This window comes from Thermothelomyces thermophilus, chromosome 1 (assembly GCF_000226095.1).
Source record: "Thermothelomyces thermophilus ATCC 42464 chromosome 1, complete sequence".
Classification (NCBI taxonomy): domain Eukaryota; kingdom Fungi; phylum Ascomycota; class Sordariomycetes; order Sordariales; family Chaetomiaceae; genus Thermothelomyces; species Thermothelomyces thermophilus.
In genome coordinates this window covers 3291157-3318074 of record NC_016472.1, presented here as the reverse complement: position 1 = coordinate 3318074, position 26918 = coordinate 3291157, and the positions used below count along the sequence as shown (strand labels likewise).

At 56.4% G+C, this 26918-nt stretch overlaps 10 protein-coding genes across 10 annotated transcripts; 4 read left to right on the top strand and 6 right to left on the bottom strand.

Moving 5' to 3' along the window:
- Nucleotides 1-775: 775 nt before the first annotated feature.
- MYCTH_2295800 (uncharacterized protein) lies at nucleotides 776-2528 on the bottom strand. The gene has a single exon (XM_003659085.1). It carries the CDS (start codon nucleotides 2363-2365, stop codon nucleotides 863-865), a length of 1503 nt encoding a protein of 500 aa, XP_003659133.1. The 5' UTR covers nucleotides 2366-2528; the 3' UTR covers nucleotides 776-862.
- On the bottom strand, nucleotides 2529-3311 carry MYCTH_2295799 (uncharacterized protein). Its single transcript, XM_003659084.1, has one exon. It carries the CDS (start codon nucleotides 3062-3064, stop codon nucleotides 2693-2695), a length of 372 nt encoding a protein of 123 aa, XP_003659132.1. The 5' UTR covers nucleotides 3065-3311; the 3' UTR covers nucleotides 2529-2692.
- MYCTH_2295798 (uncharacterized protein) lies at nucleotides 3312-3836 on the top strand. Its single transcript, XM_003659083.1, has one exon. It carries the CDS (start codon nucleotides 3560-3562, stop codon nucleotides 3818-3820), a length of 261 nt encoding a protein of 86 aa, XP_003659131.1. The 5' UTR covers nucleotides 3312-3559; the 3' UTR covers nucleotides 3821-3836.
- Nucleotides 3837-4593: 757 nt separating this feature from the next.
- On the bottom strand, nucleotides 4594-5602 carry MYCTH_2141696 (uncharacterized protein). Its single transcript, XM_003659082.1, has 2 exons — nucleotides 5368-5602; nucleotides 4594-5052 (listed from the first exon to the last, which is right to left on the bottom strand). The coding sequence occupies exons 1-2, from the start codon at nucleotides 5507-5509 to the stop codon at nucleotides 4796-4798; spliced, it is 399 nt and encodes a 132-aa protein (XP_003659130.1). The 5' UTR covers nucleotides 5510-5602; the 3' UTR covers nucleotides 4594-4795.
- Nucleotides 5603-6892: 1290 nt separating this feature from the next.
- MYCTH_99239 (Fumarylacetoacetase-like protein) lies at nucleotides 6893-8283 on the bottom strand (the record flags this gene model as incomplete). Its single annotated transcript, XM_003659081.1, has 5 exons — nucleotides 6893-7028; nucleotides 7218-7663; nucleotides 7744-7779; nucleotides 7858-8097; nucleotides 8269-8283. The coding sequence occupies 5 exons, from the start codon at nucleotides 8281-8283 to the stop codon at nucleotides 6893-6895; spliced, it is 873 nt and encodes a 290-aa protein (XP_003659129.1).
- Nucleotides 8284-9505: 1222 nt separating this feature from the next.
- MYCTH_2295791 (uncharacterized protein) lies at nucleotides 9506-10167 on the top strand. Its single transcript, XM_003659080.1, has 2 exons — nucleotides 9506-9690; nucleotides 9749-10167. Exons 1-2 carry the CDS (start codon nucleotides 9581-9583, stop codon nucleotides 9870-9872), a joined length of 234 nt encoding a protein of 77 aa, XP_003659128.1. The 5' UTR covers nucleotides 9506-9580; the 3' UTR covers nucleotides 9873-10167.
- Nucleotides 10168-12512: 2345 nt separating this feature from the next.
- Nucleotides 12513-12931, top strand: MYCTH_2295788 (uncharacterized protein). The gene has a single exon (XM_003659079.1). It carries the CDS (start codon nucleotides 12576-12578, stop codon nucleotides 12729-12731), a length of 156 nt encoding a protein of 51 aa, XP_003659127.1. The 5' UTR covers nucleotides 12513-12575; the 3' UTR covers nucleotides 12732-12931.
- A 1245-nt stretch (nucleotides 12932-14176) lies between these two features.
- MYCTH_114107 (sugar transporter) lies at nucleotides 14177-16383 on the bottom strand. Its single transcript, XM_003659078.1, has 4 exons — nucleotides 16049-16383; nucleotides 15846-15971; nucleotides 14671-15769; nucleotides 14177-14561 (listed from the first exon to the last, which is right to left on the bottom strand). Exons 1-4 carry the CDS (start codon nucleotides 16219-16221, stop codon nucleotides 14391-14393), a joined length of 1569 nt encoding a protein of 522 aa, XP_003659126.1. The 5' UTR covers nucleotides 16222-16383; the 3' UTR covers nucleotides 14177-14390.
- Nucleotides 16384-19835: 3452 nt separating this feature from the next.
- Nucleotides 19836-23776, top strand: MYCTH_2295777 (uncharacterized protein). The gene is made up of 2 exons (XM_003659077.1): nucleotides 19836-20862; nucleotides 20916-23776. The coding sequence occupies exons 1-2, from the start codon at nucleotides 20016-20018 to the stop codon at nucleotides 23573-23575; spliced, it is 3507 nt and encodes a 1168-aa protein (XP_003659125.1). The 5' UTR covers nucleotides 19836-20015; the 3' UTR covers nucleotides 23576-23776.
- Nucleotides 23777-24340: 564 nt separating this feature from the next.
- MYCTH_43484 (uncharacterized protein) lies at nucleotides 24341-26090 on the bottom strand (the record flags this gene model as incomplete). The annotated part of the gene is made up of 5 exons (XM_003659076.1): nucleotides 24341-24737; nucleotides 24792-24822; nucleotides 24875-25103; nucleotides 25180-25722; nucleotides 25776-26090. 5 exons carry the CDS (start codon nucleotides 26088-26090, stop codon nucleotides 24341-24343), a joined length of 1515 nt encoding a protein of 504 aa, XP_003659124.1.
- Between the last annotated feature and the right edge of the window lie 828 nt (nucleotides 26091-26918).

The following is a 26918-nucleotide window of genomic DNA, read 5'->3' as shown; positions in this document are numbered from 1 at the left end:
CAACCGGGGCCGTGCAGAGAAAACAAGGGCACCAGCCACGTGATCTCGAGATGAGGAGAAGGTTGCGGGGGGCGGGGGGCGGTGATGGAGTCCCGCGTCAAATGCTGTGTGGCTGGGCACGGCAAAGCTATTGCCACCATCAGTGACTTTGCCAAAGAACTTGTTTCCTATTCTACGGAGTACTCCAATACCTCAAAGCCAACTAGCTGAATTGGCATCTGCAATTCTTCTTACATTGCGTACTAGTTCGCAGTGAAGCTTGAGATTTTTTTAAAAAAAGTTAGCTTAGTTACGGAGTATCATAGTTTATTCAATCCGTATTCTAAAAGGCAATATATTATTCGACCACCATCCATCCACTCGCCAACTTTACACGACCACTTTCTTCCCATTCACCAATGAAGCGACCCGGCTACGTAGAGCTATTATTCCCCGTCTACGAGGCATTTAACGGTAGTGTGGTATCCGGGTTTAGTAGCGGAATCATGGTCATCGCGAAGTTGTGGTCATGAAATTGATGGACTGGGCATCGCGCTCTGAGCACACAATAGGCTGGTTCGAGGTAAGAGCTACCAGAGGGCGGATCGACGACCAGGCGGCGTTGATGTTAAGCGAACTCTTGATCCCAAGATTTCCAGCGCATCATTTTTTGTGTTGTGACCCGTCATTGTCACTCTTCGCTCCATAGCACATCCGTTACATAACAGTGATAGTATTTTTGATAGTCTCAAGGGCCCGTTTGTGAACAGAATCAACAAACGACACAACGAAACACCGTCGCTATGCAAAAGAACTGCAATAAAAGAATACAGTACTCAAAGTTTTCCACAGATCATTGAATGAGGCCCACGTCCGGCGACCATTACCGATCCGTCTCCTCGTCGTAGGCGTCGAGAATCGCCCTGCTTTCCTGGTCGCTCTCCATCTCCCCGTTCTGCGCGACCTTAAAGCCCTCAATCACCTCGGCCAGCTTCTCCCCCTCGCGCCGGCCCCTCTCGACCTTGATGGACCAGATCATGGGCGCCGGTAGCCCGACGAGCGCAGCTAGGAACCAAAAGGCCGGCCGGATCTCGCCCGAGGCGTCGATGATGGCGCCGACGATGGCCGGTCCGAACACGCTCGACCCTTTGTCGGTGATGGCGTACAGCGCGTAGAAGGCGGCCTCGGAGCCGGGCGGGATCAGCTCGCCGTAGAGCGAGCGGCAGTAGCCGCTCAGGCCGCCCAGCACGAAGCCGTAGACGGCCGCCAGCGGGTACATCTCCCAGGGCTGCTGCAGGCCGAAGACGCCCCAGCTGCGGACAAGGGGCAGGTAGCCCAGCAGGCCGTAGAGCGGGATGAGCTCGAAGAGGCCGATGCAGGCGAGGATGGTCTGCGGGGCCTGCAGGCTGAGCTGGCGGGAGATGTAGGACCACGAGAAGGCGCCCGCGATGCCGGCCGTGGTCGAGATGACGTTGATCATGCCGAGCGCCCAGGGCTCCATGTGCAGCTGCGTCTTGGCAAAGAGGATGGCGGTTGAGGAGGTGGTCGCGATGGCGTCCGAGAGGAGGAACCAGCCGCCGAGGAAGAGCATGATGTCGACGAGCCGGCGGGCGAGCTGAACGGTGCGGAAGAGGGACCTCCAGGCGTAGAGCGTGTACGAGAGGAAGGCGCGGATGCCACTGCTGCGGGATGCTGCCGGTAAGGGGGGCCCGGGTCGCGGGCGGAGCCACATGGCTGCCGGGACGGTGAAGACGGCCCACCAGGCGCCGATGACGAAGAGGACGACGCGCTGGGACCAGGTCGTGTTCTTCATCCGGACCAGGACGAAGATGGCGACGCACTGCAGGAACAAGCCGGCCATGTACCCGATGCCGATGCCCTTGGCCGAGATCTGCGTCGACAGGTTGAGCTCATGCGAGGTGAGCTCCTCGCGCGTCCGCACTCGGCTCATGACGTATCCGTCCTCTAGGGTGTCCCTCGACAACAAGGCCGCCGTCGAGTCGGCTAGTGTGCCCTCGTCGTCGGTGCTTACGTGGTGCTGCGGCCCCTGGCCGTTGGACGACGACGACAGCAAGTTGGCCTCTTGCCGGGTGACTTCGGGGTGGTGCCGAACAAGGAGAGGCAGGAAGGAGTTGAGAAGGACAAATGAGGCGCCAAAGGAGGTGTTGGATACGATGGCGAGAAACGCGCCAAAGAGATAGAGATTCGACGAGACAAAGATGTAGAGCATGACGGAGATGCTGCCGATCCAGGCGAAGGCGAGCAGCAACTTCTTGCGGTAGTTGCCGTGGTCGGCTGCGCAGCTGATGCTAACCACCAGCAGTGCCTGGATCAGGACGCTTACGCTGAACGTGTACATGGCGAAGCTCGCCGTGTTGATCTCCATACCGAGGACATAGACAATGCATTGTCCGCCCTCGCCGCCGGTCTTGTCCGAGCTGGACCCGCATGGTGTCTTTCGGTCCGAGAGAAGAACGCCGTTCTCTCTGGCCAGGGTTTCTAGGAGAATGGGGATGAAAGAGCCTAGATGCAGTCAGTTTTCCTGTGCCTCGGGTTGATGGTGTGCAATTAAAACGGGGCGCCCCGGTGCTCGCAGGGTGTGGAGTTCTGATTTGAGAGCAACAGGTGCCCGGAGTAAGCACGTACTGATTCCTACAAACCATCCCGTTAGCTCATGATATCATGCAGCGACCGCCGTCAAACGTCGCCTTCATCATTCATTCACCCGGGAAAACCACTGACCGCAGATTACATAGACCTCGGCGGCGAAAGCGTAGGCATACCAGCCGGCGAGTTCCTTCGAGCTGGTGGGGCGCGTGTCGTCTCCGGGGTAGCGCGGCGGCGGCGGCGGCGCGCCAGTGCTGCTACTGCTGCTGCTGCTGCTGCCGCCGCCGCCGCCGCTGTCACTCCTGCTGCGGCTGCGGCTCATGATGCCAAAGTCTTCCAGCGACCCGGTGCTCGACCGCTCGTCGTCGGCCTCGAAGGATGATGAGTGTGAGAGAAAGGATCGCTTTGACAGCTGCGAGACCCGGGAAACGAGGCGCGGTGTGAGCGGCGGGCGCTCGGGCTCGTTCCGGGCGGCCATCGGTCCCGCCTACCTGGACTTGTTTGTGTTAGCGCTGCCCGCTTCCGGCAGGCACCCACTGCACAACAGCCCACTGGAACTGGCGGCGCACAGATCAACCTGGCACCCTTCCTGGGAAACGTGAAAGAGCAGGAGCAAGGGCACCTTCAGCCCACCAACTCAGGCGGCCGTCTTTTTAGCAAGACTTTTGTCTTGCCTTTCAGCTTCGCCCAACGCCCGGCCGGTCTGCCCAGCTGGCTGCACTATCTAGCGCTGAGGATTTCCCGTCCGAGTCTTGACACCAATCTTTCCGAGATATTGGCTGCTTGGGGCGATCAGGCGTCAGGTTCAATGGCTAACGTCTGATCGCGTACTTCGATCAGAGTTCCTTCGCAAACCGAATCGTGGGCCAGCACGGAAACTGTGATTCCAAGAATTAGGTGAGCCAGATTGCGAGGAAATCGACTGTGTTGCGGGGTGGGCCACCTACTGTACGGACGTACTTCTTGTGGTTTCATGTTCGGTTCCTCAGTCGGGGATCTGGGTGCTCTTCTGCTTGTCTGCTCGCCCTGCCTCCTGGTGCTAGTTGTCGAAGACACTCGACGTCCAGACCGGATGTCGTCGCCAGGATGGATCCTCAGTTATTTAATGCAGTCCCCCCGGCATCCGGGTTACATGTTGGTTAAGCTCTCCCCACCCTGTGAACGGGGCTGGTTGCGCGAATCCGGGAACCAGAGTGGTTGGGTGGTTGGGTGTGCTGATCACGGGCCGCTCTAAGGCAGTTGCCGACTGCCTTGTCCAAGATCTTGCGCCTCGTGATCTCGGGTGTGTGTGCAGCGTAGTGGTGTGCAACCTCTACAACACCAGAACCGAACACCTGCTACCTTTTTTTAGAACGGGCGCGTAGTCACGGAAGAAAGCGGGGAATTGGATGTATATGTACAGGTTCAGTGCCAGATCAGTGATCAGTCTCCCTGGCCCATATTGCTTCTTTGTTTTATTTTCTACGGCTCGACAAGCTTCAAGACACGAATAACTCTCAGCTCAGCCGTGCCCATGATGACCGTTTCCAATCCTTCCCAAAGCAGGCTTTGCGTGCGCCCAACGACCGCCAGGATGGTGGCGATCTCGACGGCATGCTTGCGCGGTTACACTGCCAATCGTGGCACAGTTCTTGCGGGGCCCCCCTGCGAACTTGCTGCGCGAGCCCGCCGATTGCCTAGCGGCTAACCCGGAATCAGACGGCTCACCGACCACGACGCTGGGCACGGCAGCTTCTCTTCTCGGGCGTGGCCGCCCAAACAGGCCACACCGTCTTGCTTCTGGTATCAGCGCGCATTCCATTCAAGCCAGGCTCGACAGGCGATGACGATGTTAACGAGCTTGTTGTTGTATGTCACACCCGTGGTGTCTCACGAACCACCCTAGACTACAGATACCGACTTGGTTTCGTTTCCGAAATCAGAATCCGATTTACAGCCCCTGCCAAGTCGTCTTCGAGGGAAGCAAGCTGTGCAATCTAGCCGAGACCGCAGTGGTAGAATGAAGATCACGACGCAGGTAGGAGAGCCGGGCCAAATGCCGGCTGCGACAAAATTCCCGAATACTACATTACACGGGTACAAACAAAAATCAGTCCATGGCGACTCTTCTGATCCCCTCGGTCGGCGGTATCAAACGTGAAAAGAAAGAAACAAAAAATCCACCTCCAAACAGCAGCAGCAGCAGCAGCAACGCCCTTTCTCCCAGCAATTAGTTTTTCTTCGTAAACACGCCAAAGAGCTTCTTCTTCAGCTTGTCAGCCAGCCCGACTGGCGCCGTCAGCCCCTCGCCGCTGGCACCGCCGGCCTCCTCCGACTTCTTGGTAACATGGCGCTCGTTGCCGGCACCGCCTCGGCCCACGTGGTAGTCGGCGTTGTCCTGGCTCGGTCGCACGGCGGCCTCGGGCACGAGGTCCTTGTCCAAGCGTGTGCCTTGCTTCTGTCCCGCGTCGCCAATATTTGCCGCACCTATTCCCGGTTGAATGGGAGGGGAAAAAAAGAGAGGGATAAGTTAGCTCGGCGATGAATGGTGATGGTGTTTCTTAGCATTGCAGTGTGGAGTAGCTGGGGGTGCCCGTTGCTCTTATCGCGAGACGAGGCTTGGCATGCGTTCCATGTGGGGGTGGCTTCCGTGATAACGCGGTTCGCAACCTCTGACTACCAACTTTGAAGGCGGAGAGAAACTGGAGGCGAGGCTCCGAGATGGTTTCGTCCGCCCGTAGGGTATGATCGGATGGGAGAACGGCAAGGAGAAACCGCCGGAAGGCGGCGAGTCATACATACCTCCGCGACCAGTACTAAAAGCCCCATCTCCATGGCTCCCCTCCGCACCAACGCGAACCACCTCTCCGTCGACGTATTTCGTATCGTCAGGATTGATATTGCCCGCGCCGCCGCGGCCGTGGGAAACTTCGGGGGCCGCCATGCTGAGCTAGCTCTCCTTTGGTTGGCGTTGAATAGAGGATTTCCGGCTCGAAGGTGCCTAGTTTTCTAGCTCGGTGCGGCGGATGGTTCAGCGAGTGTTTAGGACGACGTCACTTGAAGAAAAAAAAGCGGCCGCAGATATAGCAGGCGAGACGCGCCTTATTATGCAACTCAGCCGCACGCAGAGCTCAGTTGATCGCGCAAGATTGCCAACTCTGGACCTGGAAGTTGGATTGATAAGTCAGCATCAGCTCTGTCATGATACTTCCTCACATTGTGCCTACTATGTAAGGACTGATAACAAGCAAGAGATAACGATAAGGTGAGGCCTGCCAAGACCTGTCTGCAGACGTTCGTTCTTTCGGGTCCCTGGGCATTAACCAAATAGGGTATAAGACGATATTCCACTATCCGGTACCTATTCGTTGCCCCCCACGGCTGCTGGGTCGCAGCTATGGCAACTCTGGTTCGTAGGCGAGCTGTTCCAGTCTAATTTTTCCAAGGACGCTGTGAACAAATTCGCTTCTCTCTCGAATGACAAGTGATTGACTGAGAGACAACGTTTTCTGATCTGCAAGCTACATTACCTTGCGTCGGAGGTGAGGTATGCATGTATACCGTACAGCGTTATCCGTAGGCATTGGTATATTTACTCTGGTACTGTACTATATGTACATATAGGCTTACTGGCCGACGCACTTACACGTGCAAGTAACCGATGAGATCCCGCAATACCCCTACCCCGTTCTAGCTTCCCCTTCCAAGCCACTCAGAGGCCAAGGACAAACTCCATTACGTACCGGATTCACGCATCGACGATAGGTCTCGTCTTCACCTTGCGTACTTGCGTTTTGCATACCGTCCAGCGTCTCTCCTTCTGTCAGTCAAGAATCTTCAACCTTTACATCAACAGGACCAGCTTTATGGCCAAAGGGAAAGGGGAAGAAATGAATGAAATGAAAGCCAGTCTGAATGTCACGGATCGGAAATCGGTGAGAGATGGCCTCGACATGTTCTCCTGGAATCTATCGAATCGCCGGTCAAATGAGGGAGAAATCTAGACAGGCCGATGGTCTGCCTTAATCCACAACCCTGAGGCTAACGACAAGGAAACCTGCGCCGCGACTCCGCGCAAGGCGTTTGTGTAACTGCTGATTTGGATATTGGCGATCGGTTGCATCGACCACGGAGTGATGGTTTCTGGCCTGAAAGCTCAAAGTTTGCGCCGAAAAAGTCGACTAGAACAACCATTCCCTGGCCTTTTTCGCGCCCGGGACCTGCCTTCGCAGATTCCCAGAGGTTGGACTTCGAGAACCAAAAAAAAGGGTAGACTTTCAAGTGCGTACAATCGCAGGTGGCTTCCAAGCCAGTTACCTAATCACATTTATAGCTTTGCCTCCCTCGCGGGGCTAAACTCAACCTTGTTCGTGCAGGTCCCAACGCCCTCCAACTCGACCTCGACGACATCCCCATCTTTCAACCACACTTGGGGGTTCCTGCCCATGCCGACACCTTGAGGCCTGATGCGTTAAAGAATCAATCAGCAAGCCAGCCCCGACTCAATCAACAAATCGGAGAAGAAGAGAAGAGAAAGCAGGAAAGAACATGAAAAGGATGGGGACCGGAGGGTAAGAGACAAAAACGAGCAGGAAATGCCAAGAGGAAGAAGGCCAGTGAGCAAGGAGGGAGGGAAGGGAGGAGAGACTCACGTCCCGGTAAAGATAAGATCTCCCGGCATCAGCGTCGTCCCCTGGCTCAGGAACGCGATGGTCTTGGCCACGCCAAAGATCATGTCCGCGGTCGTGCTCTCCTGCATGGTCTGGCCGTTGACCCGCGTGCGGATGGCCAGCGCCTGGGGGTCCTGGATGACGGAGCGGCTCACGATACCGGGGCCCCAGGGCGCCCAGCCGTCGAAGCCCTTGCCCAGGGACCACTGCCCGCCGCCGAGCTTGAGCTGCCAGTCGCGGTGCGACACGTCGTTGCCGACCGCGTAGCCGAGCACGTAGTCGAGCGCGCGCGACTCGGGCACGTCGGAGCAGGGCTTGCCGATGACGGCCACCAGCTCGCACTCGTAGTCGAGGCCGGTGTGCTGCTGGGCCATGGGATGGACGGGGATCGGATCCGATGGCCCGGTCAGGGAGGTCGCGGGTTTATACTGGCGACGGCGTCAGGTATCAATGTGGCGGAGACGTGCATATCAAGGTCCCGGGAGGGGCTGGTGGGTAAGTTACTCACGAAGACGACGGGGTATTGGGGGATGGGCATCTTGGACTGTTTACATCTCCGTCAGCCCCTCTTATCGTTCCGCTGCAGTCAGTAAACAACACAGAGAACTGCGCCCGCACTCACCTCCTTTGCGTGGGCCGCATAGTTAAGCCCGAGGCACCTCACCGTCCGGACGTCCTCGGGGGCCAGGGGGGCCAGAAGCGTCCGGATGTCCACGACCTGGTCGGTGACGTCGTGCTTGCCAAAGATGTCGCCCTTGATGATGTGGGCTTGGCGTGCTTTGCTGATATCAGTAACGCCGCGGGGCAAGATGGCATCGCCATAGTAGGTGCGGCCGTCCCGGGCCAAGAAGCGGACGAGGCGCTGTAGGCCGGTTAGGAGATCTCCCGATTATTGGCACGGTTATTATTTGAAACCGAAGGCAACTGATGAGCCTCATGCCGTCCGTACACTGTATGTATGTATGCATGTACATACGTACAAACAATGTACGCACATGTCATAAGAGCAAAAGCTGGTAGTGGAGGAACTTACAGAGAATGAAGGCATGACTAACTGGTAACTGGTTGCTATATCGGGTGGGAGTGGTGAAAAGCTAAGAGATACCTCGATTGCGAGTCTCACAATGCAAGATCCTGACTGCTTGTTGAGACTCGAGACGAAGGCCGAGTTAAGCCGATGGCGGAGATATCTCGTTGTCAGCAGGGCGTGCCTCGGTGGTTACTCCCCTGTAACTTTTGTGGAGACGCCGCGCATCGCTCCGCACTGGCAGCGAAGCTCGGCACTCGTCACCGGGGTCATGTTACGGGGAAATAAGCTTCCGCTGCGGATGAATTCTTCCACCAGCCATCGCTTCCAACGTCGTCTACGCTTTCCAATCGCGAATAGACTGGAGACATATGTGTTCGTGGAGGTTCATAAGGGTAAATCATTGTCATCAGCCTCCGTGCCGACATTCTGAAGACTCTGGAGCAAGCGTTATAACAAGACTCGCGGCAATAGTTCTCTCATCTAGCAACCAATCCACTCGAGATCTATCATGCCTATACCGTTGAGTGCCCGATATGTACATACCAAGTACATACGTCAGAGTTATAGCCTGAGCCGAGAGGGCGTGGAAGTAGTTCAGAGTAACCGAGGGATAACAGCACATGCACACCAGTTGGCCATAAGCACTTCATTGGTCTCTGGTAAGCAAGAGTCAACTGCACCCTCAATGCCGTCCGCGGGCATCTTAAGATTCTCTCTTTTCTATAACTTACCCGGTAGAGAAGCCAAGTCATTGGAGCATTGCCTACCTACACCCAAGCGTTACCTCACAGCGCAAACGTAAAATATCCACGCCAACGCGCAACACTCTTGATAATCATCAAGCTAGACAAGTCTGTGGGTGTTGTTTTTTCAATTTTTCTTTCAGGTCGATGTTTAGAGATGGGATCAGAGTCATGCACAAGCTGGGCATGCCGCAAGACGTAAACTTCCTGAAAAGGTCAAGGCGGGATCGATACCTAGTATCCGTAGGCAACAATGCCTTTGAACAACATTGGAGATAATTGAATATATGCATAAACCACCTTACCGGAAGTTGTTGAGGAAGCATCATATCTCTTCGGAAACGGGGATTAGTAAAAGGGGCGAATTAGTTTCGGCCCCCCATGCGCATACACTAGTGTACACTAATTAGTAGGCCCGGCCCGGCTGGTTCGGTGGTGGGTCCCACAGCGCAGCGGGCCGGTCTTCTGCATAGGGGTCCGGAATACCGAGGCTGTGACGCGAATATTTTTGGCGTCTTTCTCGAGCTGACCACTCTTCGCATACTACACCTCTGGCACTCACACAAACCGTAATGCGTCTGTCGGGACTCCAGAAGGAAATGCTTGCCCTCTACAGGCAATGCATTCGCGAATGCCGCAAAAAGCCCGAGGCAAACCGCAAACACTTCCAAGCTTTTGCCAGGTATATAATGCTCCTACCAGCGACGTGCCAGACGGTGCCAGTGCTGACGAACAAGCAGAAGAGAGTTTGAAAAGAACATTAAAATTGACAAGCGTGACTTTGCCGCGGTCGAATTCCTTCTTCGAAAGGGCAGGCGCCAGCTCGAGATATACTCGTCTCCGGGAGTCAAAGACATCAAATGAGCACCGGATTGCTCCTTCCACGAGAAGCTTCCATCCCAGGCAACAATGGACCCCCATGGGCGCGAGACACGCATAGAGACTGCTTTCCAAGTCCTCTCGCCGCAGGATGAGAAATACTGTTGTCTCAAGCTGGTCTCCGTTTCATTTCATTCCTTGCGTGGCGATGAACGGCCTCGTCACGACCCGCACCTTATTACGACTTCGATCCCCATCTACTTCAGCCTCCGCTTTCTTCGCTTTACACAGTCTTCCCAGCACCTCATCGCAAATCTTATCAGTCCCATTTCCCCAACTATAACGCACCATTCTTCCGGAACAGGTCTCCATGCTCTAGCCCGTGCCCGTCACGGCGGCCCTCGTCGGCTCGGGACAGGTTAGCAAACTGCAGCAACGTCTCAGAAAAAACTCGAGGGTCAATCTCCATGACATTCAAAGCGCACAACGCAGCGCCACATAGGGGCATCCTTCAGAGAGAGCTTACTCCTCATTCCGCCATTCTGCCCGATGCCCCCCCCCCCCCCGGGCATACCTGATGAACCTCGACCAGACGACAAGTAGGCAGTGCCACATATCTGGTTGGCTCGGTCAATGGAGTTACGTTCAGGCCGGTACGTGCTGCCCAAGTAGCTCCTGGGCAGAGCCGGCCACAAGAATGGTGACGAAGGCAGCGAACTCCCGCACCAATGATCACGATGCCCACAGCCGATGTCCAGTGTCGCCCCTCCTCCAAGGCCATAGGGCGTTGTGTAACATGGTCCGGGGTACTCACGGAGTACCACCATACTTCATCGGTTCACACCTAGCGTCAGGGCTGCGCATTGCAACGCCGCTGGAACGGCGATCTCAACAAGCCCTCCTCGTCGTCTCTCGGCCGTCAATGCACACAAAGACGCCGCTATCAACGCGCTATAATCAGATCAAGATCTGGGGACGCACGTCTTAACGACCGCGCAGAGCACGAGTCAAAGTATCAAACTTGCCGCCTTCTGGTAGATGCGCTAGTCCCCAGCGATCGAGAGGTTCAGGAGACATCTTGGGGGAAGCCGAAGCTCCGAAACCATCCCTTGAGCACCCCCAAGTCAGAGCTGGTCAAGACGACACGGTAACAGCCGGATGTGAAAGTTATTCCAAGACGCGGGCAACGCTCTTGTTTCGGAGCTGCCCAACTTGTTCCCTCTACAGGAGCACGTTCTGATGATTGCTTGGGGTGGCTGTGGACGACACCGCTGCAGTTCTCATCTCAGAGGATGAGAAGTACTGCTCTCGATATTGAAACCTTTATTCGAGTGTTGGAGGGAAAGGCCCTTTTGACAACAAACCTTCTTTCTCGTCCTCCGCAGCATATTTTATCATGATGAGGATAGCCTAGGCACGGGGCTAGCTCTACAACACGCTCACATTCTGTCCCCGCCTGTACGACGAGAATGGCCGTCCGTCTCCTTACGTTCAGCATCAACAACTGGCCTTGCAGGTTCTGTGGCCTCCAGCTGAGGCTTGTCTCGCCTCGGAAGACGAGAAGCTGGTGTAAAGAGATGCAGTTGGTCATTTTCCGCCGCATTCCAGCCTGCCTTGGATGTGGGAACCCTCTTCTTCAGGCCCTCATCCGTTCCGTCTATGAGGCAGTGTGCCGCGTGTATATTTCCTACGCGATGCGCGCGGTCAACGTGTAGATATCTGCATACCATATAAAACAGCTCAGATATGGGAACCACTACACGTTACCCACAGCTTGTTTTACGCAAAGGAGGACATGCGTCTTCGAGGTTTCCGTTCCGTGTCCCGTGTCTTGCGCCTTGCTTCAGGTTCTCTGGGGGGCAATGGGATCCCGTGTCCTCTTTCACGCCCCAGTCAATCCCGGCCGGTCCTAACAAAGACGTGGGATTGGGTGGTCGAGGAAGGGGAAATATTCCGTCGGGCTACAGAAGCGGGAAGCACCTCGTCCGAAGTTCTGTGCTTGGAAGTGTGCAAGTGTTGGAGGTGCTGGTTGGCGGAGTCCTTCCTCGGAGAAGAGGACATGCGTGTTCCTGCTGCATCGTGCTGCCAGACGGGGAAGTGGTGCGGCAGGATATTGAGTATTCGGAGCGACATTCCTTCACGGACATGTTGACGGGGAAAGCGAGCACGGAATCGGAACAGGTGAAACGTTCAACTCGGTATTACTGTGGGTCAATCCGGGTACCGCGGAGTGGCATGGCATGCTTGGCCGCAGATTGGTGCACTGCAAATACTCGGTGCTGCCATGCCGTGCGCGCTGGGTAGTAGTGAGAAGCAGGCCATGCAGGAGGGCGCTGCGTGGTGTTCACAAACCCTTTGCGCAAAAGGAGCCGGTGGCAGAAAGCAAACTAACGGGGCCAGACTCGCACACCGGCTAGAGGGAACGAAAGGAAGAGGGGAACGGAGAGGAGGGAGGCATCCTTCCTGCCTACCTGCCAAGCCATGCGTATATTGTGTTTGAATACCAACAAGAGACGACAGCACCCGGTTAGCATGTATGTGTGTATGTACACAGTATGTGCGCAGTACCCCTAGACCCGCTTACACTACCCACACGCCTGGAGTTCCTCCTTGGCTAGATCCAGGCATGCCTGGCCAAGAAACACCGGGACACTCTGGACGGATCCTTTTTTGGGGGGGGGGAGGGGGGAGGGCAGATCTGTGGCATTTTGCCGCTGGAAGAAAGCCGTGTGGTGGAGAAGAGCGGACATGGTCTCGCCAAACCGACCATCAATCAACCACTCTCACCACATCGTCGCCACCCCTTCCCCCCGCGCCAGCTCGAGCAATAGGAGCGGCTTTGTCCAGGTCGTCGTGGAATCCCCGTTCTCCTTGCCACCTCATCCGTTGACCCCATTGGGTTAGGTGTTTCTTCGCTTTAGTTCTTTCCCTTTTTCCTTTACGTCTGAGAAATAGAAATGAAAAGGAATGATATGCCTCGAGGGGGTCACTCTAGTCCTGTACAGTACATACAGGACTCACCCGCTTCCAAAAAGGGAGTTAAACGCGAGGAAGGTCTTGTAAAGTTCCATCATCCATCCGTGCCCTGCCCCCCTGAGGAGACGATCTGTAAGAATCCTCCCGCCCTAGTGGAGTGTGGAGTGTAGTGTGCGTGTAGTGTAGTTACAAAGTTACTGGGATGTAGATCCCTTTGGAGACAGGAGTTGCAAATCCATGCCCAACAGATGTCTTGTCATGCTTCCACGAGGTCTTCCATGCTTGAAATGTATGTACATATTATGCATGTACATACATCGAACAGTCGAACTAGTACTAGTACGGGAAGGGAAGCACATTGATCAATTTATCCAAGGTGAAGGGGAGGCTCGGGGATCCCGTTCCCAGCGTCTCGGTCACGCCCGCTGACCCACGCCCACTGGGTAAATACAAGTACATACCAAGAAGGAATAGGAACATGACAAGTACGGAATAGTTATGCTCTACGTACTAAAAGTAGCGTAGTGTACTGAGTACGGAGTAAAGCGTACTTCCATGCACCATGTATGTAACTTGTATGTAACTACCTGTCCTGACGATCCACCCCCTGCTTACGAGTCCTCGTAATGTACTCCGTACCTTTCACACCTCTGCGTACGTAAGTACGGACCTACATACACTATTGTATGTACGCCACACTATCGCGTACTATATATTTACCCGACTTGTATGTACATACATATATCCGGGGTACGCTGCGGAGTAGGCGCTAGCAGGTCAAGGATCACTGCTGCTCCTGCCCCTGCTGCTGTCACAGACTCGGTTGTAAGCCGTGCCTCCCGTGCTTTGTGTATGTACACTAATCCGTACATACATACAGAACTATACGGTACATACATACCTTGCTGCCTGCCCTAGGCGCGTTCCGGGGACCAAGTATACTGGTATAAGCGGCGTCCCAGAGGTATCTACTTGGTAAATTAGTTACCACGCCGTGGATCTGCAACCTCGCGAAAGATTAGTGCACGCACACGGGGCGAGCGACTTTCCGGGCGCGCGCGCTCGCCTCGCCCTGACCCACACCGCACACCTACTTGTATACACTCCCAAGCGTAGCCCCAAGAGCAGGAAAAGAAAAGTGAGAAACAAGAAGAGATTTGCTGCTCAGAGCAACCCCCAGCTGCACCCTCCCCACCACTCGCGTCTCCAATTTAGTGGTTGCCGTGGGCTCATAGGTTGGGGTCCCTATGGATTTGGGGGTGGACGCTGCAGGATCGGAGTAATCATCGAGGAGGACGACGCTGCTTGACAGGCCAGGCGTAAAAAGAGGCAATCATCTGATGGTGTGGTGTGAGAGAACGGGTCAAGTAACAGTCGGGGGAACGTTGGTCTTTGGTTTGGGTTGAATGGTACAGTTGATTAAAACAAAAAGACAGTGACAAGGGGGGAATATTCTACCAAACAACGTCCGCACGACCCGCGAGGCTAGCCAAGAACGCACGACCCAAACCACGTCCGCAGACAGGGAAAACGAGACAAATCACGGACAACAGGAGAGACCAGCCGATTTTTGTTGTTGTTGTTGTTCTAAACGGACTTCTCCTCGTTGATGTGCGTCTCCTTCTCGACCTGCTTGATATCGACGTGAGCCACGGCGGCCTCGTCGCCATCGATGATCTTGGCAAGCTCCTCGAGGGTGGGACCCTTGGTCTCGATGTACATCTTCCAAACGAAGCACAGCTCGAGGAAGATCCAGATCTGTAAGCAGAATCCGTCCGGTTAGCAATCTATTTTTATTATTCTCCCCTCCTTCCCTCCTCCCCTAGCGGCGAGGCGAGCGATATGCGGGCGGGGAAGCAAAACTCACCGTGTAGATAATGTACAACTTCCAGCTGTGGCCCTCGAATGCGTCAAAGGCAACCGGGTTGGCGTAGGTGTTGAGGGTGAGGGCGGCCTGGACGGTCAGGTTCATGATCATGAGACCCTTGGCACGCAGCTTGTACGGCAGAACCTCAATGGCGTAGCCGACGAGCAGACCGGACCAGGAGATCGAGTAGAAGATGCCGTGAATCCAGATGAAGAGGATCATGGCGTAGCGGGCGCCATCCGCGTTGTGCTCTTCGTAGAGGCCGGACGTGAGGGTCCAGAAGATGAAGGTGCAGAACATGCCGGCCGTGGAGGTCAGGAACATGGGGCGACGGCCGAACTTGTCGACAAGCAGGGCCATGGTGACCGAGATGATGAGGGAGAGGCCGGTCTGGCCAGCAGAGAGACCCAGCTTCTGGGTCGAGCCCGTGACGCCGGCCGTGTCGTACAGCTTGCTCGAGTAGTTGGAGATAATCGCGTTACCAGACCACTGGGAGAAGATACCGAGAGAGATGAGGACGGCCAGACGGTAGCGGTTGCCCCTGGTGCGCACGAAGTCCAGGTAGCTGCTCGACTTGGAGGCCTCGAACTCGAGGCGGAGGGTCTCCTTGATCTCGCGGTACTCGAACTGGACGGTGGGATGGTTGGCGTCGCCGTTGGCGTGGTACTTGGCGAGAATGGCCAGGGCCCGCTCGTGCTTATCCTTGGCCATCAGGTAACGAGGCGATTCCGGCACCCAGAAGATGAAGAGGAGCTGGATCACCGAGGGGAAGGCCTGGATGAGGGCGGGAATACGCCAGGACCAGTCGCTCTTGAGGTAATCGGTGCCGAAGGAGACCCAGGCGACGACCAGGGCACCGACGTTCCACAGGCAGTTGTAGACGGTGGTGAGACGCCCACGGTGCTGAGGGTGAGCCAGCTCGGTGAGAAGCATGGGAGAGCAGAGCTGCGCGAGCGAGTTGCCGAAACCAAGCAGGAAACGGCCGCCCATGAAAGTGCCCAGGTTGCGGCAAGCAGCCTGAAGAACGGCACCGACGATCATGATAACGCATCCGATGGCGATGGGGATCTTACGACCGACGCGGTCGGCAATGATGGGTCTGAAAGGGGGAAACACCTCGGGTCAGTTCGTGTCCTGGAACCATGATTCCCGACGGCTCGATATGCAGCACTCACACGAGAGGAATGGAAGCCAAGCTACCGATTTGGTAGAGAGCGCCGAGAACACCGAGCTTGGAGCCCGTCGGGTGGTTGAAGTAGTTCTCCCATGTCTCAAAGTTCTGGACGGAATTGAAGAACATGCTGCGAACAAGAATCAAAAAAGGAGCCGTCAGCACACACTGCAATCCACAACTCGTCCAGACATTGAGCCGACTCACCCATCGTAACCAGTGGTTGCCGACGCGATACACAGGACGAAGGCGTAAAAATAAAGCTTCCTGAGGCCGGGATCTCTCTTCCAATCGACCCTCTCGAACTGGGGGGCCTCCTCCTGAGCGACCGCGGTCGCTTCAGCGTTGGGCTTCTGCTTGTTGAAGGCAAAGATACCCATCTTGTCGAGCTTGGCGGGTGCTGGTCCTCTGGTCAGCTCCTTTGTGAGGTTGTTGGCGATACTGTCGACCCGTCTCCCTTGGACCCGTGACGAAGAGACAAGAGAGGAGGGGACGATCAGATCGACGGAGGGAACGTCAGGTTTATCAAGACCTCGAAAAGCACGAGCAGCCACTCTGGGGTATGGGGAAGGACCGCCAGACGGACTACCGGACCGTATAAGCGGCTGGGGAAGGCGGCCGGGGTGTCGTGGTACAGACGGGGAACCAGGCCAAGCGCAGTGAAGCTTAACCCAATTCGCACCTCTGCGAGCCACCACACTACGAGACGCCTCCACTTCTGTAAATAGCTGGTTTTGGGGGTTGTTTTGGCCCCCCCCCGGGGGGGGGGGTTACGGAGTAGAGTATTGTACATAGTATAGGCTTGTATCCTGTATGTATGTACTGTACTCCGCACATACATACTCGTACATGCACCACACTCATGTTGTGTGAAGTAGTGTGCATGTACTGTACAGGTGGGGTGGCTTTACCAGGGATAGTCAGGCCGGGACGGAGCGGCGCGGCAGCAGATTGTCAAGCTAGATTCATTGGGTCTGTTGCTCGTTGCTCTTCTTTTCCTAGAGTGGCTGATATGCCAATGAGGACGACCATGCCGCTGGTGAACAAATTGGAGCCTGGCGGGATTGAGACCATGTGCAGCGACCCCAGTGCAGTTGGCACCATGCCGCCTTGTTGTCCTGGCTCGTGCCGGCGATTCCAGCGTTCCAGACTCGAGATGCTGTTACACGATGGCCGAAGGCGAGCCAGAGCGGATCGACTCAAAGGGCCTTGCCCTGTAGTGTAGCTTGGGTAGACGACATCAGCCTGTGTACGGGTGTACACTAGCGTACTATGTACGTACGCCCCCTGTGATCACCAGATCTCTCCAAACTTTCCCCAACTTCTGCATCCCCGCACCGGCCCCAGCCCAACCCCATGCGCGGGCAACCGCAACATTTTCCCAGCCGAGCCTTGGCGGGCCTTGGCGGGCCTTGGCCACGAGGGACACCCAAAGGGGCGATCGGACCGGTTTCGCGTGGGTTTGCGGCTTCTCCAGCACAAGCGAGAGTCCTGAGCGAATGAGATGGACGGATTTGGCAGTCGCTGAGCGTTAACCAATGGGCTGCCGGCAAAAGCGGACCGATACGGATACGGATTCCTCGCACGATCCCGCCAGACACACGCATCTCACCCAATACAGTGGCGTGCTTGTTGGAATTGGGTTGTTCTCAGGGCAAGTCGAAATGTGGCGAGCACGCTCAGGAACCGTACGTCCATTGTCGCTTTGATTGCCCGCGATCATGATACGAGAACGTAGTGGTCCGTTGCGCCCTTGATGAGCCTGAGTGCCTGGCCAATCGACAGGGGGTCGCTCCCGCTTTCCGTGGCAAATATATGAAGTTGCATTATGCCATGCATAGTCGACATCAAGCGGGCAAGACGCGAGAATACCAGGCCAGCATTGCCTCGCTGGGCATGACCCGGACCCGGCGGCTGGAAACAACAGACGCTCCAAACGGGAGCTCGTACGGGGCGCGCCAAGCATCGTGGGTTCAAGGACATCAGCCGAGAATAAGGGACAGTGGAATCGGCTGCCAGGAGTCGCGCCAGACGACGGACAAAGACGCCACTCATCGACATGCAAAGTTGGCCGAGGAGAGAGCGGGCCAAGCGGCTGGTCGTCCTGTGGGTACGGCACTTGTGATTGGGGGCGCTGGAAACGTCCCCGTAAATCCGGGGCCCCAACCCGGAAGCGACCGAGGGACCAGACCTCTCTCTCGCCGTAGCTGGGGCGTGGCCGGTCCGAGGCGGGTGAGATCCTATCACAAGCGTTTGTGACTGGCTGGTTGGGCCGTTCGTCAAGCTTTCGAGAAGGGTAGCATGGCCGGGGCCACTAGCCAATCCTAGGGCCTGCTCGGAGGACAGCGACGACGCTACTGACTAGCTTCCCGTTAGTTAGTTGTTCCATGCATGCGGCTCCTCTTGTCTGTTCTTACATAGTAATCCGTACACTACACAGGTGAAACCAGGCGGCAGCCACCGATGCTAAGGTTTGCAACACCACATTACCCGTCTTGGCGCGAATTTAGCCTAAATTCGTCGGCTGTTGGATGGTGGCCACTAGTGTAGCGCGTCCGTCGTGTATCGACTTCGTACTGGTATGAACATACGTAGTGTGCAGTACTAGCACGAGTGGAGAGTAGCTTACCTCGTGCACCTTGCGTCCTAGGTAGAGTCGGCATCGCCTGCTCGCTACTTCCTTCCCTTCCCTCCTCAGCACGCCGTCCGGCATCTTAGGCCTGACACATGCTCAAGGTTCGGAGACGCGTTGAGACGCGCCGGTGGATCCCACGAGTGCTCGTCTGCCGGGACAACGCCTAAAAAATTCTTGGAACTATCGCTTCGGCCAAGCCTCCAGCGGCGGGTCTGGATTTGATCTCTGGGCGCCGGTTGTCAACCCGGGATCGAGACTGCGGCTGAATGATTTCGCTGGAAACATGGAGCTAGGTAAAGATCAAGTCCCGAATATCGGGAACCGCACACCGCCGCCGGTCCGAGGTTGGCTGTCTGTGGACCATCATCAACGGAAAGGGAATTTGGAGTTGGCTGTATGAAGGATGACGCTGGGGACAAGACGGGGTTCCAAACCTAAGAAAGATGCAGCCATAGAATGGCAAGGACGGTGTGGAACCGAAGTCTTTAGATGTCGGCTGCCTGATGCGTGTTGTTCTTTCCAGGAAACGAACGCCAACTGAGTTTTCAGAAGCCAATATTGCAACAACGGGAAGGCACGACAGCACATCCGTTGGAGTCTTTTTTCGCACAAACCTGGGAAGAGGGAAAGCAAGTCTCAGAACCCTCCCCCAAACAAGGACTTTCCTCCAGTACTTGCATATACGGATTACTACTTTTGTAGGTAGGTACCCTAAGGTCCCCTGTGTACAGTTGGTCGCTGAAGCGAGACTGCTCCGCGTGAACGACAAGCTACCAGGCGGATGCGAAGGACGTCCGCTAGTGTGGCTGTTGGCTTTTCCAGAAGGGTCCTGAAGGACACTCTCCATGCCTCCGGGTCTGGAGTGTCAAGCTTGTCCACAAAAGTCGCCGAAAGTCTAGGCAATCAATATGTACTTGGTGGTGTTGCATTGCAACCGTTGGCAGCAGAGGCAGCATATGATTGCGGGCCCTCAGCAAACGGGTTGGAGGTCTCGCCAGGTCCTGCGTGCTACTCTGCTAGTGTGCGATTACTCTACTGGCTTGTGTTGTGACGGTGAGCCTGCGATCCCTTCGAACTCCACCTGGCTGCATGATGCAGCATCCTGTTGGGAGCGAGAGAGTCTCGCATCGAGTGAACGGGGCGTCCTTTCGGAAATCCTAGAAGGATGCCGTTCGCGAGATGCGATCCGAAAAGCCGACAGGGAACGCCAGCCTCTGTCACTTGCTTAGTGTAGCACACCACGATCAGCAGCAACTGACCCATTGCCCCGGATTCCCCAAGTTCACTCCAGGCTTCAGGCCCAGGCTTTGATGCACCCATAGGGCGTTCCAGGAAGAATGGAGACGACCCAGTTTTACGGAGTACTTCTAGTAATACTCTGGGTCACGTGCACTGGTATGCAACCACTTCATTGGGGAACGCGCGCGCGGCGCGTCAAGGTTCGGGGCTCCCGTAGCACCTGACAGTGGACCGCGTCTGGTGCACTGCCCGTGACAACAGCAAGCTCGCTCCGACATCCATCCTTCCCTTCACAGAGTCATGGCAGGCCCGTCTCGAGCTCCCGAAAAGAGGCAAGCCTCGTTAACCAGCTTTTTTACCATCAATGGATCAGGCAAAAAAAAGACAGCCTCAGCGGAACACAGCGATAAAGACAAGGACAAGGACAAGAACGAGGACGAGCCATCGCGGGGAACCGAAACAGAAAAGTCGGCATCCCTGCCCAAGTCAAAGGCCACCCAGAAGCGACCTCTGCAGGACGACGCCGCTAACGGCAATCGGGAACCAAGCCGCGCAGCAAAGCGCGCCAAGGCAGCTTTCGACGACGACGACTACGACGAGGAGGAGGTTTCGGAGGGGGGCTCAACCGCGTCCGCGGATGCGTCCCCGAGTCGAGCCCCCGGGGCCGAAAGGCTGAACGGGTCGTCCCGGACCGGGCAATACGCGTACAACGCCGGTCCCTCCGCCGCAGACTCCATTGGCCCTGATGTAGATGACGACGACGCAGCGGCCCAGCGGAAAAAGGAGGAGTTGCATAGGAAGTTTGTCAAAAAGCTCGGTCATCCCGACAGCTTGTCACTCTTCCGGAGGCGGGAGTTCCAGGGCTCGGGCGAGTGCCCCGGGCGAGATGGAGACGAGGAAGAGGAGGGCGGCGACGTTGATGATGACGAACCTGCTCCGACGGCCAAAGCTAAGAAGAAGGGCGCCAAGGCTGCTGGCAAGCTGACGCCCATGGAGATTCAGTTCCTCGATATCAAGAGGAAGCACATGGACACCATCCTCGTGGTCGAGGTCGGGTACAAGTTCCGCTTCTTTGGGGAGGACGCCCGCATTGCTGCCAAGGAGCTGAGCATCGTCTGCATTCCTGGCAAGTTTAGATATGACGAGCGTATGCAGCTCCCACTGCCGGGACGTTCTGGGCGCCAGCTAACCATCATAAAGATCCGTCTGAAGCACACCTCGACCGCTTCGCCTCGGCCAGCATACCTGTCCATCGGCTGAATGTCCACGTCAAACGCCTCGTCGCCGCCGGGCACAAAGTTGGCGTCGTCCGCCAGCTCGAGACCGCGGCACTCAAGAAGGCCGGCGATAACCGAAACGCCCCATTCGTGAGGAAGCTCACCAACGTTTACACCAAGGGGACCTACATCGACGAGACGGGAGAGCTCGACCAACCAGGGGAAGGCACAGGTGCCCCCGCGGGTGGTTATCTGCTCTGCCTGACCGAATCACCCGCAAAGGGTTTGGGGGCAGATGAGAAGGTTCACGTCGGCATCGTCGCAGTCCAGCCAGCGACGGGCGACATCGTCTACGATGACTTTGAAGACGGCTTTATGAGGCGCGAAATAGAAACCCGGCTGCTGCACATCTCACCATGCGAGCTTCTCATTGTCGGCGAGCTCTCGAAAGCTACCGATAAGCTGGTTCGGCATCTTTCTGGCAGCAGCACCAACGTCTTCGGAGACAGGACCCGCGTGGAGAGGATCCCGAAGAGCAAGACCATGGCTGCAGAATCCTACTCACACGTCACCCAGTTCTATGCGGGAAGAGCCAAGGACGGTGACAAGCGCTCGACCGCCATTCTTGACAAGATCCTGAAACTGCCCGAGTCGGTGACGATATGTTTATCGGCCATGATCACTCACCTGACCGAGTACGGCCTGGAACATATCTTCAACCTGACCAAGTATTTCCAGTCGTTCAGTACGCGGCAACACATGCTGATCAACGGTACTACCCTGGAAAGCCTGGAGGTTTACAGGAACGCGACCGACCAGTCTGAGAAGGGGAGCTTGCTCTGGGCGTTGGACAAGACGCGCACCCGTCCCGGCCGGAGACTGTTGAGGAAATGGATCGGCCGTCCGTTGCTGGACAGGGAAAGGCTTGAGGAGCGCGTCGCCGCCGTCGAAGAGCTGCTCGAGAACCAGTCCACCTGGAAGGTCGACAAGCTCAGCGGCCTCCTAAGCTCGATCAAGGCCGATCTCGAACGGAGTTTGATCCGCATTTACTACGGAAAATGCACCCGCCCGGAGCTCCTCTCTACCCTGCAGACCCTCCAAAGGATATCCATGGAGTTCTCAAGGGTGAAGACGCCAGCAGACACCGGCTTTAAGTCGCGCGTCCTCAGCGAGGCTATCTGCTCTCTGCCGGGGATAGGGACTATCGTCAGTGGCTACCTTAACAAGATCAATCCCGAAGCTGCGAGGAAGGACGACAAGTACACTTTCTTTCGGGAAGGCGAGGAGACAGAGGATATTGAGACCCACAAGCTGGGCATCGCCGCCGTCGAGGCGGACCTAGATGCGCACCGCCAAGATGCCGCCGCAAAACTGTCCAAGAAGACCCCCGTGACCTACGTCACCGTGGCCGGCATCGAGTACTTGATCGAGGTGTCCAATACGGACCTGAAGCACGTTCCCGCTTCGTGGGTCAAAATTAGCGGCACCAAGAAGCTCTCCCGATTCCACACGCCCGAAGTAGTACGCCTGATGAATGAGCGGGACCAGCACAGGGAAGCCCTTGCCGCGGCTTGCGACGCGGCCTTCGCGGACCTGCTCAAGTCCATCGCTGCCGAATACCAGCCCCTCCGCGACGCCGTCTCCTCGCTCGCCACCCTCGACTGCCTCCTCTCGCTCGCCGACGTGGCCTCCCTGCCCGGCTACACCAAGCCCAGCTTCCTCCCGAGCACGAGTCCACCTACCATTTCTATCACATCGGGTCGCCATCCCATCGCAGAACATACCCTGCCGGACGGCTACATCCCCTTCACCACCGCGCTGACCGCTCCCTGCCCACTCGCCCAGCTCATCACGGGCCCCAACATGGGCGGCAAGTCCAGCTACGTCCGCGCCGTGGCCCTGCTCGTGCTGCTCGCGCAGATCGGCTCCTACGTGCCCGCCGACGCCATGTCCCTGACCCTCACGGACGCAATCTACACGCGCATGGGCGCCCGCGACAACCTCTTCGCCGGCGAGAGCACCTTCATGGTCGAGGTGTCCGAGACGGCCGCCATCCTGCGCGGCGCCACGCCCCGCTCGCTCGTCATCCTCGACGAGCTCGGCCGCGGCACCTCGACGCACGACGGCGCCGCCATCGCCCACGCCGTCCTCGACTACGTCGTCCGCGAGACCCGCTGCCTCACCCTCTTCATCACCCACTACCAGAGCCTGGCCCGCGTCGCCGAGGGGCTGGGCGGCGCCGTGCGGTGCGTGCACATGCGGTTCGAAGCCGCAACCCGCAAGCACGGCACCGACGGCCGCAGCGGCGGCAGACGGGACGACCAACAAGACGACGCCGACGGAGATGGAGGCGGAGACGGAGACGAGGAAATCACCTTCCTGTACGAGGTCGCCGAAGGCGTGGCGCACCGGTCGTACGGGCTCAACGTGGCGCGCCTGGCGCGGATTCCCCGGCGGGTGCTGGACGTGGCGGCGCGCAAGTCGCGCGAGATGGAGGAGGGCGTCAAGGCGCGCCGGCTTCAGGGGGCGGTGCGGCTGCTCCAAGACGTGATGCTCAAGGGGGCCGGTGACGACCATGACGGTGGTGATGGTGAACAAGAGTCACAGCTGGACCAGCTGGTGTCCAGTATCGAGCAGCTGTAGGCTGCCTTGTTCCGCTTGAGTTGCGCTGCCGAGATTGGCAGACAGAGAGGCGGCCACTTTTGGTCCGTGTAACGATATTCCTGTGTAGTTTAGTGTTCTTCTGCCCGGTCGATGCTACCTAGGCATCATGACATGGACGATATGGTCGGAAATTTAGATTCCTTTGTGCACGTCAAAAGTGTCTTGGCCCCTGCAACATGCTACCGGTCCGTTTGAGAATTTGGTAGTCGAGTGTCGTGACAAAGGTCCCTTCAACACACAAGTTCGAGTCAGACTGCATCCCATCGGCCTGCTCAACAACCATTGATCACAACCAAACACCCGGCCCAAAGCTGACACGGTGGGGCAAAGTCAAGGTGTGTATGATTTAACTCTATAGTCAGCTATCGACCAAGGTCTCGTGCTAAATACGACCAATCAATGGTAATGGTCCCTGAGGCCTTGCGTGCCATGCGAATATGAAGAAAAAAGTGAGGGATAATGAATCAGAAGATCTGCTTTTTGAAGCCTTGTCCCCTGTCCTCCCAGTGTTTTCCACCTATGTAGCGTTCTGAAGCACCTCGCCGGCTGCGACCAAATGTTCGCGGAAGAGCTTCCAGCTTTGCCCGGCATAGGGATCGCAAGAGAAGAACCGCGGTTGAACCTGTCATGCCGGAGCACTTCCGAGACTAGCAAGCTTGTGCCCGTAATGTTACACACATAGAAAAAACAATGTAGCAGTGAAGCATCCCAGCCGTGAAAAGGTGGCGAGGCCCGTTGTCTTGCTCAGAGGTCGAAGTCTTGGTCGACGCGCTCATGGGCCGAATCTGAGGCAAAAGGGCCGCCGAAGGCGTTGAACGGCATGCTTGCAAGATTCATGCTGTTGATTACCTGAAAGTTGGTTGCTGATGACTTGGCATCGGCGCCAAAGTTCGAGTAGCCGTAAGGGTTGTAAAAGCTACCTCTTCCTTGGACGTATAAAGGGTTGAATGTACCAGCACCCATGACATGGTGATGTTGAAAATAGCTGCTAGTAGGGACAGGCGGCTGAGAAGTAAACAAAGGCGACCCATTCTCTCGAGCAGCGACGTACGGAACCAGTTTGTGGGGCTTCTGCCCTGCTGATGTCAAGGGCATATTCGAGTTCAGTGACTGAAGGGCAGGACGACGGCGAAGGTCGAAGCTGCGACCGGTTAGGGTAGAGCTACAATCATATCAGACTGCTGTCACGACTTACCCAGAACCTCCGGGAGAGCTCTCGGTCCGAGCTGCAGGCCCATTAGCACCAGTTGCTCGTGCCGCCGGCGAGGGTCTCCATACCAGGACTCAGTTTCGGCGGATCACGAAAAACATCATAGCTGTCAACGGAGACAGAGAGTTCGCTATTGTCACCCTGCTGAGCATGCTTGTTTCGTGACGGCGCTTGCCGAGCAAGTCTGGCCGAAGACCGCCTGCGCGCCGGACCCGAAGTAGCAGTCGCCGACGCGGCCGTAGTGGAACGACGGCCTCGCTTCGGTTTGGGTGCATCTCTATCTTCGAATTTGCGGTCCTGTACATGAACAGTGTCAGATTAAACCCAAAATTGAGAGCTGCATAGCGAGTTAGACATGTTATGTGTGACTAACCGGGCTTCCCTCAATTGAAGGGCTGGCGTAGATGTCGCGAATGCGTTGGAATTGGCCGTCCTCTCCCCATACGAATTCGTTGGGCACAATTCCTGACGAGGTCTCCTCCATCTGTTTCAGAACTGAATCATCTTTCCTCTGGTTGCGCATCCTCTTCTGAGCCTCATCCGCCGAGTCGAAGAGGCCCATACCGGGATACTTGACTCCTTTCAGCTTGCTGGTGTCATTCTCGTCACAAAACTCGGTGCTTTCAGATAGAAAATCGGAAGCAGGAGCACTGTCTGTTGTGTCCGCCTCTGAAGGCCATCTTCGACGGTACCTGGAACGTGTTTCGTTCTCAGGAGTCCAAGGCACTGAGCGGTCCGACCGAGACCGCTTCAATGATGAGGTCGGGTAGTTCGAGCTGTCGAAACGCTCATGGTGCCCCTCCTGGACTGTCCCCCGCGCCGTGGACCAGTGCGCTGGTGAGTGCGCAACGAACTCTTCAGGGTCAGGTTTGACCAGGTTCTGTTCCGAAGCGGCAGCAAGAGCAGGCTTGTTGTTCTGTCGTCTGGTGTCAGCCCCCAGTATTCATAAATGTGGATGAAACTACTAACAGCCGCATTTGAATTTCTCACTCTCCGGCCCGTTTTTCTCTGCTCCTTTGCAGCCATGCGCTCTGCCAGAAGACCGTTGATACCATACCGGTCGCACCAGAGGTCATACTGCCGGACCGCCTCTAGGGCGGCTCGGTCGTCGCGTGCCTTGAGTTCGGCCTTGAAACGGTGGGCAAGGTGGCTCTTTGAAGATATGTGAGTGAGAAGATGGGATAGGTCCGAGAAGTTGGGTTTCTTGGGACAGAGCGTGCATCGGAGGGGGATGGAGGCAGGTTCGGCTGCCACAACCAGGTCCATGGGTGCGACCGCAGCCATGATCTGTTTGAGCGATGATTAGCATTTGACATGCTTCGCAAGTGCGGGCATCAGTGATCCTGCTCTAGGCTGGTAGTGACTCACGGATACCTAGCGGCGGCTGTGGTTGGAAGGGTCAACCGCAGGATAGATCGACAACGAGGAAATAAAGCCCGCTGGAAGGATAGTCTAAAACCAGCGGGTAGTCAAGGTCTCCAAGGCAGGAGATACCTAGAGTTCCGGTAGGTAAAATCAGGCGATGCGTTGTGCTCGCGATCTGGGTAAGGAGCGGTGGAACAAATGCCCAGCAGCCTGGGTCTTCCAAACTCTGGGGATGGAAGCACTATGAACCGAGTCAAGCCTGAAATGGAGCGAACTTCGCAGGACTGGCTGAATCCCGCAATGTCCTGATGCCTAGGATCTGACACCCGCCTTAGAGAAGTGATGGCAGTGCAGTCGCAACTCGGACGGAACTCTGAGAGAAGTTTAGGGAAGAAGATGTGCTAGAAGAAGGGACGGTTGCGGTTGACTGAGACGAAAATATAAGAAGCAGCGGCTATGGGACTTGCCACCACACGAATTGCCTCGAAAGAAGTGATGGAAGGAACGAGCTGTTTTGCGGGCGGGTATGTGGGCAGGGTATGGAGTGGGTGCCTGAGGAGAGTGCAATAACGGGTAAGAGAGAGGGAAGGAACAATTGAAGGCGTGTATGAGCGACGAAGTTCGACCAGTACTTCCTTGTGAAAAGGGAGACTTTGTCTAGCTTATTCGTGAATTTGTTCTCCCCGGGCTACTAGAAGAGAGGGGAAGTGCCGAGATTGAAGTTTGTCAGGAACGTCAAGACGTGAC